General features: G+C 42.7%; 1 protein-coding gene across 8 annotated transcripts in view; it reads right to left on the reverse strand.

Moving 5' to 3' along the window:
• Nucleotides 1-14,618, reverse strand: part of RAI14 (retinoic acid induced 14) — a 144,304-nt gene that overhangs the window by 25,980 nt on the left and 103,706 nt on the right. For all 8 annotated transcript variants that reach the window (XM_045787217.2, XM_087867944.1, XM_045787220.2 and 5 more), the window contains one exon: nt 7,335-7,423. In XM_045787217.2, the coding sequence (XP_045643173.2) occupies nt 7,335-7,423 (89 nt within the window). The remainder of the gene's footprint in view (nt 1-7,334; nt 7,424-14,618) is intronic.

Raw genomic sequence — 14,618 nt, forward strand, 5'->3', positions numbered from 1 at the left:
CTCCAACACGAGGCCCTCTGATGTCTCAGCGGTCAGCTTTCAGAAATCCTCGAGCTGTACTCAACTCTCTCCACTGTCTAATGGGCCTCCAGAATTTCTAGGGAAGAGGGGCTGAGGGGCAGCCTCCAGGCAGAAGGCATGGCTACCAGCCCGGCAGGCTCCCACCTGAGGCCCTCTCCAGCTGCTCTGCGCTGAGCCTGGAATCTCTTCCTCCAGATCACCACAGGCTTACTCTCTCACCTCAGATGCCCCTGAAAGGGTGCTTTCGAATGAGGTCTTCCCTGACCTCCCCTTTTAAAATTCCCATTCCTCCGCCACCCTTTTAATCCTTACTCCCTGCTTCACTTCTGTTCTTCATAGCACTGAGAACCTTCCCACACCCCCTTCCCACCCCACCCCTTCCACACAGCAAACACACACACACACACACACACACACACACTCTCTCTCTCTCACATTTATGGAGATCTTTTTCTTTCCCCAGTAGAATATGAACTCATTGAGAACAGGGAGCTGTGTCTCATTCCCTGCTGTGTCTCTAGTCCAGCACTGATGAAGAATAGGTTCTTAATACACACTTGTTAATTTGACTTAGAGGGTATACTCATTCCAAATGTCTGGGGAGGAAGTTTAGGGGGAGGGAACCCAAATTACCACTGCTAGCCAACGCAGCACACACAGTAAAACTCTTAAATCCTCCGTTTCCCAAACTTTTTGGCCAAGATACGCCCAATGTAACCCCTGTAAACCACCCACACTTGGGGACATGCTTCAAACATGGCTTCTCAGCCTCAGTGCTATTGATATTTTAAGCTGTGTTGAGGGGAGGGAGGTCGTCCTACGCATTTTAGGGTAATAAGCAGTGATTCTGGCTTCTACCCATTATATGTCCATTTGTGATGATCAGAAATGTCTTCAGACATTGCCAGATACCCCTTGGGGGCAAAATCACCCCTGGTGAGAACCACTGGCTTAGAGAAAACAATTTCTTTTATATGGTGGTCCAGTCTCCAAATATCATCTCTCCTTTTTGAAATAGTCTTCACTCTGTAACTCTAACTAGAAATATTTTTTTTAAAGATTCTATTTAAGAGAGAGAGAGCACGTGAACACATGTGCGCACATGACTGGGGGGGGCAGAGGGAGAGGAAGAAGCAGACTCCTTGCTGAGCAGGGAGCCCACTGCAGGGTTCCATACCAACACGTGGAGATCACAACCTAAGCCAAAGGCAGATTCTTAACCAACTGAGCCACCCAGACACCCCCTGACTGTAAATCTTTAATTATTAGAGAATCAAACTGCTAGGAAACACATACTTAAAAATTAGAGGGTTTTAGGACCCCAGTGAAATGCACAAAAGCACGTGTGAGGTCAGAAGATCAGATCCGTCCTTTTCTGAGACCAACTGAACTACAGGATTCTAAGCGTATCCATGAAGGGGAGTTGTTTAGGTGATACAGAACTCTGAGAGGCAGGAATCCCTCCAACCCCTTGAAACAGATGAGGGCGAGGAAGGTTGGGAATGGAGACCCTTGGAAGTAGGAAGACAAACCTCTTCTCTTCCTCTTCCTCCTTTTACTGCATGAGACCCCCTCCTTCCAGGATGTATACCGCATCACAGCATTGAGTTTGGTTACAGCATGCATTAAATAGGCTTCGGTGGCTAGCCTGGCCCCCAACCATCACCTGTACCAGTGTTTCTAAGGACAAACACATTCCGAGTTTTAAACAAACGCCTTACAGATGAACTTTTGGAAGCCATCCTGATCGTAAGTAGAAGACTGTTTATGTCATGTATGCAGTGCATTAGGTCTCGGCTATGCTGTGGACAAAAGCTGTTCTGCATAAGGAGCGCCCATTGGAAAAAAGACACAATTCTCCAGAGACAAGATGGTAGGGAGATTTAAACAACGCAGCATAAAATCAACAACAGGGCTTCACTGCACCCCAAGTGTTCTAGTCATACCTGGAAGTAAGTGCTGTGCTTCTAAAGAAACACAATTCTTTTAATCCCTGGCCCTGTGCGACGTTCTCCTAAACCAGGAGCACAGCAGTCTTTCCGAATAAACAGTCTCAAAATCCAAATAACACATCATTCCCTGGACATTACACTGAAGTGAGAGGTCTCTCCCTGCTAAGGTTAAAACAAAACCCTCTTTCCAAATGCAAAATTTTCTGGAGAGAATATATTATATTAGTGACAGAATCTCAGTGTAATGAGATAGTGTGTAAGTCTGGCCCCCGTTCAACTGTGGCTCTGTCTGGAATATCAGGAAACAATTTCCCGAAAGCAAATAACATGGCAACCCTAATTCAGTGCGTTCTGGCAGAACTTTGCCTGTAAGTAAAAAGACCAGTGTTGTTTGTAAGTCAAGAGTTGTGGGCTATTACAGGGAGTATAAAAATCCTATTAATGAAAGGGAGTCTAAAAAGGGTGGCCCAGGGGCACCTGGCTGGCTCAGTCGGTAGAGCACGCGACTCTCGATCTCAGGGTCATGAGTTTCGAGTCCCACACTGGGTGGAGAGAGGACTTAAAAAAATAAAAAAAAAAAAAAAAAAAGGAAAAAGGATGGCCAGCCATTCTAGCCATGGGACACTTTCCCCCAACTACCTCAAATAATAACCATTTATTCAATTCTTTAAGATCACGGGAGGAAATGGAGAATTAACTAATAGAGGAATTACCGATGTACCCTTCAAGTACATGTGAAAAAATGTGAAACTAATGAAGTCAGAAGATACAGATAGGGCTAACAAGGCCAAAGTCTGAAAAATCACAGTTTTAGATAATATAGAAACGTTGAGGAAAATAAAGAGAATAACACTCAACTAGGTAAGATCTAAAATATTTTCTTAGAAATCAGAGTTTCAGAATGCTGACTGTATTTAAACAATACAAGTATAAATTTGGTTCTTATTTACAATTTTAAATATATTTAAACATCATTAGTCTTAGTAATCCTCATCTTTTCACCAAATTTTCACCACTGAAGCACAGGTCCGTTTACCTTGTTATATTCCCAGGAGAGGACCCAAGTATAGAAGACATATTTACAACCACTATTTTTACTATTAATTATGGATTTACCCCTTAGTCCCCCCCAGTATAGATTTGTATAGCATTTCACATGGAATTAAAAGACTTCTTTGCGTGTGTGTATACCATCTGAAATATTTTCATGGGCGGGTTATGCTGGTGGTTGTATATGGTCGCCCTTTCTGACCGCCCTCATGCAAGTCAATAGCAAGTCAAGTCCCACAAATCCTACAATCGTTTTTCTTTATTCCAAATGAAAATATGAAATACGTTTTACTGGCTATCATTCACAGGTATAGTTTAAACGACCCATTCTCTAAAGTGCCTGAGTTTTAAGATGGATATTACCTTTTGTGTCTTTACATGGTATCAAAGTTGAGTGGGATTAGGGGGCATAAAGGAATGGAAGTCCACCTGGAAATCAAAACAAAAACTCAACCAGCCCTTGTCAACCCCAGAGAAAAGTAAGGGTTCCCAAGCATTCTTCCTTCTGAGGACTACACGTTCTGATGTTTCCATACCTCAGTTCTCACTCTCCTAAGTCTCTCTTCTTCTGTGAGAAAAGACGTTTTATTTTGAAAGTTAAGTGTTTAAAGGGATCAGAGAAAATTTAAGATATGGGTGTGAGACATAAAACACACATTATCCTCCAATCTCTGTCTCTACCTCCTTGTGTAACAAAACCTTCGATTTTTTTTAAAAAGATTTTATTTATTTATTTGACAGAGAGAGAGAGAGAGAGCACGTACAAGCAGGGGGAGCAGCAGGCAGAGGCAGAGGGAGAAGCAGACTCCCCACTGAGCAGGGAGCCTGATGTGGGGCTCAATCGCAGGATCCTGAGATCATGACCTGAGCTGAAGGCAGACGCTTAACTGACTGAGCCACCCAGGCGCCCCAACCTTTGATATTTTTACCTGGACACATTGCTGCCCAGAATGCCCAGCTTCCCATAAAGCTGAGTGGGGCCACAGATCACACTCTGTCCAAGGAGATCTAAGTGTGTGTCATTCGTGGGCTGTGCCAGCCCTTCCCCTTGCTGCTGCTGCTGCTGGGACGCAGATTCCAGGGAAGCCATCTCGGGCTCCAAGGACCACAGGCACACCCTGGATGGTGGAGCAACAGGCGTCTGAGTCCCTCACAGGTGGAGCTGAGCTGCCGTATCAGTTTGGGACTCTCAACTGAGAGAGAACATTCTATCTGTTTAAGCCACTCTTACTTTGGTATCCTGTCCCACTGTGTCAAAATCAAAGGTGTCTGAAAGCTAATGCTTCCGGGAAGCACTGATAACAAACAGAGGAGTCTTTGGTCTTCTTCAATCTTCTGTTACTGCTTCTGTTCAATCCTGCCTCATCCCCCAGGGGGCTAAATGCAGGCACCACCACTCCCCACCCTCAAAAAAAGCCTAGGAGTCAATTTTACTATTTATCTGGGGAGAAGGGCTTTCTAAGGAAACAGACAGAAATGCCAATCCTTACATCAGTGAAGAACCAGAGCAAACGAAATAAAAGATGCGAGACAAATAACGTAGGTCTAGTTCAGAGATGGCGCCGTGAGCTCAGCGGCCGGCTTTCCCACGTGACCACGACACACCTGTGTGGTGCTTGGCAAACAGGCAAGTAAGGGTGAGGGGCAGGCCCCAAAACCAAAAACGTTAAGTCATGAATTTCTACCAGTCTTTAGGTTTTCTTTTTCTAATTTGTGCAATGAAAGCAGTTGGCTTGGTGATTGTAAAAAACATAAATAAAGACGTGAAACCTTTTCCGAAGTCTCGTGTGTTAGGGATAACAAAGGTGTTACAGGTGAACTAGCAGTAATCACGATCATGGTTTTGACTCAGGTCATGATCTCAGGGTCCTGGGATTGAGCCCCACAGTGAGCTCCGTGCTCAGCTGGAAATCTGCTTGAGGATTCTCTCCCTCTCCCCTGCCCCTCCTCCTGCTTGCACTCTTTGTCTCTGTCTCTCTCTCTCTCTCAAATAAATAAATGAGGTCTTAAAAAAAAAATAGAAGCGCTGGTTAACTTCTCTATAGTTTTCTGTATTTCTTTAATTTTCTACAAGAAGCATTAGAGAAACATATTTTTCCCTATAACAAATAGAGGGGAAGAGATATTTGGTTATGATAGCAATAATTAGACTCCTGACTAATCTATTTCTTTTTTTAAAGATTTATTTCTTTTCTTTTCATTTTTTTTTTAAAGATTTTATTTATTTATTTGACAGAGAGAGAGAGACAGCCAGTGAGAGAGCCACTCAGGCTAAAGATTTATTTCTTTATTTGAGAGAGAGAGCACGCAAGCAAGCACATGCACGGGTTGGGGAGGCAGAAGGAGAGGGAAAGAGAGTATTAAGCAGACTCTGCACTGAGCATGGAGCCCGATGTGGGGCTTGATCTCATGACCCTGATATCACGACCTGAGTGAAACCAAGAGTCAGATGCTTAGGCTTAACTGACTACGCTACCCAGGCACCCCTGACTAATCTACTTCTTAACATTGAATGCAATGAAACAAATCTGTATTATAGCTCTAATTTATTCACTCTAAGCTAATTCCTTTAGATTAAGACTTTCTTAGAAAACTCCATCTACTATGATGACATACTTCTCATCGAGGATACTTTAGCCAGGGGCGCCTGGGTGGCTCAGTCATTAAACGTCTGCCATCGGCTCAGGGCGTGATCCCAAGGTCCGGGGGTCAAGCCCCGCATCAGGCTCCTCCGCTATGAGCCTGCTTCTTCCTCTCCCACTCCCCCTGCTTCTGTTCCCTCTCTCGCTGGCTGTCTCTCTCTCTCTGTTCAATAAATAAATAAAATCTTAAAAAAAAAAAAAGGGTACTTTAGCCAATCATACCGCCCTGGCCTATATGTGGCATGACTTTAAAGTAATAACAGTAAACTTTAAAAACAAGCAAAATAACTAGGTCTTGGGATTAAGGATGACTTTAATCAGTGCAACATAAATTAGTATTTCCCTTAAGGTAGTCACTTAAGGAAACCATTCACTCTTCCATTGGTAATGACATTTCTCAAAGTTTTTTCCTTTCTTCTTCTTTTTTTTTTTTTTTCCTCTGGAGCTTTCTGTGGTACTGCTCAGGAAAAGTATTTTGTCACTTCAATCACTCCCTATTTTTGACCAAAAAGGGTTCTACCAGTTTGATACCTCAGTTACCTGACTTGACTTCAAGTGGCTTTTGGCCTGTCCTAAAAACACACAAATCTCTTCTCAAAGAATAAAGATCCCCTAACACTGAGATTTAAAAAAATAATGCCACAGACTTTTTGAAAATAATTCAGAAACGAGGTTCTCCAACCATATTTTGAGTATTAACAGCATTCTCACAATACCTGACTGACCTCCCCCGTCCAAGATGACTACTCTGAGGAAGCCAGGGTGTTGGGGGGAAGAAAAGGGATCCTTTATGGATTAATGCAAAGCCTAGAAAAAGACTATGGAAGTAGACTGATTTCATATTCCAGTAAAAACTAACAAAAGCCTGTTAGAAGCCATAGGTTCTGAAGTACAATCGAGAAATGAAAAGCCATCAGTAGTTGCTTTGGTCTGGCCAGCAGGCACAGAACCCCAGGCTGGAGACCCCAGGGGCTCCTTCCTGTAGAACAACGTTCATAAACAATAGGACTATGCTTTCTTTTCTCTCCATTTGCCTTGTTCGTCATCTATCAACTGACTTCACATTAGAATGACCTGGGAGCTTTATAAAAAATACCAGTTGGCTGGAAACCTTCCAACAAAGGAATCGGAATCTTGTATGTGTGGGGGGCGTATGTGTCTATACTGTTTATTCTTTTCCTTCCATTCTCTCCCTCCCCCGCCCTCCTCCCAGTTCCCAGGTGACTAAGATGCACTGAGGCTAAAGAAGGGGTGGGAACCACGGGCGGCCGGTCCAGAGGAAGATCACGGCTTCTGCCCACAGAGCTCACCTCAGCTCACTGACAAAATGCGCTCCTAAACAACTCACTGCATTTCAACACCTCATACAATGGTTCGTAGAAACAAAAATTAAGAGATGTTGCCTGGTCCATACATATAATCACAGAAAATAATATTTTAAAATATGGAATCAGAGGCATATAATTTCTAGTTGACTGACCACATACAAGATGAAAACTTGTAAAGGCACAAATGATGAAACCACGTCGGAGCCTAGTCATTAACGGTGATTCTAGATTCTTCTTTTGGTGTATCTGCAGATTGGAAATTTTCCACAGTGACTAGGTCTCACCTTTGTGATACCTAGTCTTGTGCTGGCCTGTTGATTTAAGAGATAAAGACCACATACCGGCAGTATCTTGGGCAGTCACGTCCACGCCATGTGTCACCATGACCCTGAGGCATTCCATGTGCCCTTTGGTAGCAGCAAGATGAAAGCTGAAAAAGACGTAAACACAGTCGCCTTAAGATTTCCACTCTGGAGCTCATCTCCAACAATGCTTTTCGCCGCTTCACGTACACTTTCTCTCACCGAGCTCCCCAACCACCTGGTGAGGAAGTATTACTAGCAACCTCGTTTTAAAGATGAGGAAGCTGAGGCTCCACGCGGTCTGATAATTTGCTCATTCACACTTTTTATTAAGTAACAGAGCAGGAGCTAAATCTTAGGTTTTCCAACCAAAAGACCAGGCTTGAAAGAGATAACTTCAACGACATCATTCATCTCTAAGAAACAAGAGAGTCCAAATTAGATTCAATTCCTAAATAATAAGTAATTTGTCAACTTTTTTCTGTTGTCTAGTGCTTTCACCAAAGCCATTATTTCAAAGTAACCTACTCTGTAAAGAGAAACCTAAGTCAATCAACAGTCATGGTTCTTAGACAACATCAGTGTCAAATCCACTGTTGTGTTGTAGCTGAATAATGGTAGTTGTACACAACTTTTGTTAGTGGTTTGTGTGTGCCAACCGTCCTTCTTCTCACTTTTATATGTCGTCTCTTTTCATTTCATAGTAGTCTTTGGAGGTGAGTCCTATCACTGTCGCCATTAGATGGCAGGTGTCTATACCCAGTCAGCTGCAAACAGCAGTAAGGAAAGCCCACAGGCTCCAGTATTCACTGGCATTTGGGAGTTCAAACAATGCTGGCATGTATAGACTTGCCATTAAATGAAGGGGTAACATCCAAATGCCATACCGATCATCCCTGGGGATGCCAAGGGTGAAGGGCGCTTCTACAGGCAGAAGTAATGCACAGTTCCACCGGGCACTCAGGCCCAGAGGCTGAGAAGGCTCAAAACCTTGGGAAGGTCTCCTTCCTACAGAGGGAGGTTAATGAGCCTTCCACGTCTTCTCTTGCCTCAGTTCTACTTTGGGAGTTACTTTCTCAGGATACTTGGCATGTGGCATCTTACCTGAGTTAACACCCAGGTTGTATTTTTTCACAGGACAGGACCTACCACTGGGGCCCAGGGTCACACCCACATAGCAAATCCAAGACCTACACCATTTCAAACCCCAGTCATCTTGACCCCACACCTCTGCTCTGAAGCATGAGGCTGAGTGAAGGTGGACAGATCAGCAAAGGAGGACACGTCAGGTCTGGCTGCAAACCAGCTGCACCTTAGCTATGTATCTTTGGGAAGTCAACTTAACTCTCCGAGCCTCAATTTCCTTCATTGTAAAGTGTGGGGATGGCATCGGACGCGATCTGATGCTTCCTCCAGCTGTAACAACCTTCTCTGATTTTCACTGAATTGGCTCGAATCACACCAACTATTTCTGCACACGTGCAGCAACGTATGCGTCGTGTTGCCTCACAGCCAAATCGACCTTGTGGGTGATTCCACAGCACGGTCAGACCTTGATCCCATGGACTGAACTGGGAATGTGGTAACTTGTTTAAATGGAATTCTTGGTTAAATACAACTCAACCAAAAGAACCTCCCTAAAAGGCAGTACAGTAATACCCCTGCTTTCAGCATGGTTGGGCTAACCTAATTTACAGTACGTGAAGTTCACCTTTAAGCAGCAGAGAGTTTCTTTTAACTGATCTGGCTGGAAGGTTTCTAACATTTTTCAGCATTAGTAACAGTGTATGTTACATAATTTAATTGCCCTTGAGGACAGGAAGTCACCACTAAGAGCCTCGATTATTGATCTCTGCCTTCAAGACTATCAATCTAAATGCCCCAGATTATTAAGTCCTAATATTCATTGATATTTATCTTCCTAATGTCTGTGTGTTTGCTTCTAAGATGTTCACTCTGTTATCTCCTACGACCAGGGGAGAACTAAATCAAAACTATCTGGACGAGCCCTATCCTATGCTAAAGATAAAAGTACCAGAATTAGTCATTAGAGTGACACACACACACACACACACACACACACACACACACACAAATATATCTATACATGTGTATAGATATATAACTTCCGATTAAAGTACGACATATGTAAAGAAAATTTCACATATCACAATTATAAAACCTGCTCAATTTTCGCAAATGGAATATATCTATTTTATTTTCATGTAAGGACACAGAACATGGCCACAGACCCAAAATGCCTCATTGTATATCCTGCTAGCACTCCAGAAATCTCTCCATGTGTCCCTTCTAGTTACAAACCCCCCAGCGCATGTGTTTTGTATTTTTTCTGCTCGGAGGCTTCTTGGAGTGTCTCTGGATTGCACACACTATTTCCAGGGGTGAAATCGCAGGCACACATGATAAGGAAGCATGATTGTAAGTTACTACTGGACACTGGTAGACGGAGTCTGACGAACCCAGCATGCTATTCTATGCACGGAGGGTTTCAGGATCTTTAGAAGGTTAACAAGAATTGTAACAACAAGAATGGTAACAAGGCAGGAGAACTGAGGTGTTATGAAGTTGGGCTCAAAATCCAATCCTATGATAGAAACTTTCTTAGACATCTCTTTTTAAAATAAAAGCCCTTCTATCAACCTAAATCAACCCTCTTTGATGGCTGTAATACAGTTTATTGAGGGATCCAGTTAACTAAGGCCTCACTGCATACACTTTAATAAATTGTGTGTGTGTGTGTGTGTGTGTGTGTGTGCGCGCGCGTGGCTTCGTTTTACCCTCTCTCATTACAGTTTGGATCAGGGAATGACTCTTTTCCTTCTATTCTGGGAACTCTCTATCTTTTCTCCTGCACAATATTGTGTCCTAATAAGAAAACAGCATAATGAAAGTCCTTTCGCAATTTTATACTCATATATTTGACCTAAAATTTCAGCACTCACCACTCTTACAAAGTGAACAAAGTACAAATAATTAGAAATAGCAGATCATATAAAAACAGATATTCATGTTTGTAATTTTTTTTTAAAGATTTTATTTATTTGACAGAGAGAGCGAGAGAACACAATCAGGGGGAGCAGTAGAAGGAAAGGGAGAAGCAGGGTCCCTGCCGAGCAGAGAGCCCGATGCAGGGCTCAATCCCAGGACCTTGGGATCATGACCCAAGCCAAAGGCAGACGCTTACCCATCTGACCCACGTAGCCACCCCCATGCTTGTAATTTTATACTGCATGATGTTTTTAGCTAGTAAAATCATCCTTAATTGTTGTGATTCAATTAAATATATCACGATTTAAAGGTGTTTCTTAGAGAAAGGGGACGAGCATGAAAAGCAGAAAAGGGAAGAATTGATCATTTTAGCCAGAAGTTTCTAATTCATTTTTCCAGACAGACAAGGAATTCCACTATGCATCATCATTCTTAGTATGTATTTCCAGGAAATGCAAGCGAAGTCAAGAAACATGACATGTCACTTTGTTCTTAGGGAATATTTACTAACGCTGTGCAGCATCTGTTGGCCCCTCCAGATTTGCCTTCCACCTTTCTCCCCTGGGTCAGTGGCCCCGGAAGCAGACCTTTTATGGACTGCATCCAACGGGCTGCCTTATCCTCTGGCTTCTGGTTGAGTTCCACTAATGGGAGGCACTTACGAGAGATAGGAGGATGAGAAGAGAGAGTTCAGCGCATTATCCCCCCTACTCCCTCCCTGTCAGGCCACCACTGGCTGTCACAGTCTTCCTCTACTTCCTCTATGAAGTTCACAGCTCTGGGGGCCAGTTGCCCCAAAGCTACAGCTGCAGGTCTCTCTAGGTTTCACCCCTTCAGGTTGGGGCGGGCGGGGGCACAAAGGAGAGGAAAGAATGTTGAAACAGATTCCCACTGTTACAGGCCCAGGGCTCCTTTCCCAACACTGCTGGTTTGATCCTGACCACAAATTTGTAAATAGTTCCTTTCTTAAAGGGTCATCAGTGATCCTATCTGAGGGTGCTGTTTCCTACTGGGAACTTGGATGACACCGGTGCCACCAGGGTATTCTGTGTGTGATCACCCACGGGACGAACTGCTAGGTTCCTCCGGGTATTATTTGATTAAATATTTACAAGGGCAAATTCGGGCTTTTAAAAAAATGTTTCACCCCACATGTAATTAACTACTTAAGATATTTAAGCATTTGGGCTAAAAGGCTTTGAGGGGAGAATATGCCAAATCACTTTAATTATACAGAATATGATATGGGACTTCAAAAGAGTTTTCAGATATAATGTTAGGCCAAAGCAGAAATCAGTTTAAAAGGCTCAAGAATACACCTCTCAAAGGACTGGAAAAACAACGGACTGAGATGAAAGCCACATGCAGTCTAGAATACCCCACTGTGCAATAAAGAAATGCTAAAATTCAGATTTTAGCCTGGATTTGGTCTTGAGAGAATCACCAATACCCTATCCACAACACATACAAGCACATATAGTTGAAAATGGCTACAACTAGGTTCTCAAATTGGGAAAGCCTTTATGAGTTCATTAACATATCCAGTGGAATAACAAGGTTCTTCGGCAGTGAACTGGAAGTAAAAGAAGGTTTAGTAAAATGTACGATACCATATGCTATAGTCTATACTCTCTTGGTATACATGTACTATATAGTACTCCATACAATATATCCGAACTATATATACTACTCAATACTACACTATAAAATAATCTGTGGGCTAGATTTAGAAAGGGGAAATAGAACCATCAAGACATGTAGTTATTTTGGTATCTATTGACCATTCTGATTAACTCCTTAAAATAAACTATCTTTTATCTAATGTGTCATTGCCATAGAATTTGTCAGAAAATCATTTTACTACCTAACTTGGGACATAAGGTCTATAATGTGAGTTTGCTAAAACAATTACCACATTAAAGAAAACTAAAATGGTCAGGGTACTGATTTAGCTTTTTTTTTTTTTTTTTTTAAATTTTTATTAGTAATCTCCATGCCCAACACGGGGCTTGAACTCCTGACCTTCACCAAGATCAAGAGTCACATGCTCTACCGATGAAGCTAGCTAGGTGCCCTAAGCTTTGCCTTGTTTTTATGCAAGCTGTACAAATGCAAAAGAAATAAGGCACAGATCAGACAATGACATGACTTTTTCCGCAACTCCCCAACAACCCATCTCTTACGTAGGGTAGCACTAAGAACTAGTTGCTTTACGCTCCAACAGCAACCAATTACCGACAAAAAGAGCTGTGTCATTGTGTTAATCCTCCTTAGAGAGAAAGTGGCTGGAAGATAGAGCCCTGTCTTCTTTCTCTCATCCCTGTGCCTAGAAAGAAGTTCTTAATCAGGAGTGGAGTAAATGCCATAATACACAAGGGTAAGATGGGAAAAGGACATTGTTGCTATTGTGTAATTAATTTGGACAACCAGTCATTTTAAGGTTTTAACTTCAGAAATTCCTAATAGTCATGATTTTGAAAATTAAACAAAACGTCTAACATCATAGCTTTACTAAAACTTAGAAGAATGACAGATGTAGTAGTCAGATGAGAAAGTATAACAAGAAAATGATATTGGGGAGGTAAGACATGTAATATTTAAGGGCTCAGACTGAGTAGGTTTCAATCTGCGTTTTGCCATTTATTAGTGTGTGATCTTGGGCAAGAGGTCTCCGCATCTCGGTTTCCACATCTGTAAAATGTGCTGTGAGGAATAAATGACTTACATACAAGAGCACTTGGCAAAATGTGAAGCACATGGTAAATGTCCCCCACTCCCCAAAAAGCCACCAATTGTTATAGCCTCACCAACTGGAGGCAAGGCTGAAGAGTCCAGGATGTGTTGCTTGATAAAAGGATTTGTTTCAATGTTCAGAAAAGACAGGCTAGTAGGAGTTAAATCAGAACCACCGCTGCTTAGGAAATGAAGAAGGAAAGGGAAGGAATAAAACCGATGTGCACTCCACTGAATGGAAACTCGGGGGAACAAAGTCGTAGACGACAAAAAAAGCCATCCAAGCCTAGCTTTGTCTCACACTTGAGCTGCTAACATTCTGGCACCTTTCACGGAAGTGATAATCCTCAAAGCAGGATTTGGCAGCCGTGAGTCATTAGCATTTAGCCTCTGAATGAGAACAAAAAGCAGGGCCAACTTTTAATAAGATACTCAAGTGGGAAGTTGGGTTCGGTTGGGTGGAAAAACATGGTTAGCCACTGGCAGGACCTGGATTTGTAAATGACAGTGAGCAGGTTTCTTTTCTTATGCAGTGACTGATAAATGTAGGCGTCCTGGGTGGTGGCCATCCAGGTGACTGGTGGGTTGGGGGCTACCCTGTCTGGATTGCAGGTGGGCATCTAGAGGTTACCAAATGCTTAGGGAGCAGATGGTGCCCCCAGTCAGCACATAACTAATGAAGAGTATGGTTGGTGCCTCTAATATCCTGTATCCTGGATGGCTGGTAAAGAAAAACACCTGTAAAGAGTTTGCAGATCTGGGTGAGGTGGGGGAAGAAAAGAGTGTATGTTGATTAACACTACCCCCTCACCCCAAAACAGTCTTTTTTTTTTTCTTTTTGAGATTTTACTCATTCGTTTGACAGAGAAAGAGAGAGAACACAAGCAGCGGGGGCAGCAGGCAGAGAGACAGGAGAAGTAGGATAGCAGAGAGACGACATGGGGTTCGATCCCAGGACCCTGGGATCATGACCTGAGCCAAAGGCAGACGCTTAACCGACTGAGCCACCCAGGCGCCCCAACCCCAAAGCAGTCTTGACAGTGTTCTCAGGCATTGGAGCTAACCCAAGTATGGGATAATTTTCATATTTCCATAGTTGCATATTTTTATAAGTACTGCTATAGCTAAATATATCAATTCACTCATATATTTATACTATGATACCAGGGTATTTACGTGCCAGACACTGTTCTAAGCACTGAGAAACACGTGGCTCATGGATCTTGGCTTTCAGTAGGAAGTCTAAAGATAAACCAGTGGTTCTTAACTAGGGGTGATTTTGCCCTACTGAAGGGAGATTTGGAAATGTCTGGAGACAGTTTTGATTATTCATGGGGTGGGTGGTGGGTGGTGGGCATATTCTACTGGCATCTAATGTGTGAAGGCCAGAGATGCTGTTCAACACCCTACAATGCACAGGACAGCTCCCCACGGTAATTATCTAGTCCAAAATGTCAATAATGTCAATATATCAAAATGTCAATAGTGCTCAGGTTGAGAAACTCCGATAAACCATTAAAAACAAATGTATAATGCTAAAATATAATTCTATTAAAGAAAGTTAAAAAGTGAGAAAAATGA

The sequence above is a fragment of the Ursus americanus genome, chromosome 15 (genome assembly GCF_024610735.1).
Source record: "Ursus americanus isolate L20-20 chromosome 15, mUrsAme1.1.p, whole genome shotgun sequence".
Lineage (NCBI taxonomy): Eukaryota > Metazoa > Chordata > Mammalia > Carnivora > Ursidae > Ursus > Ursus americanus.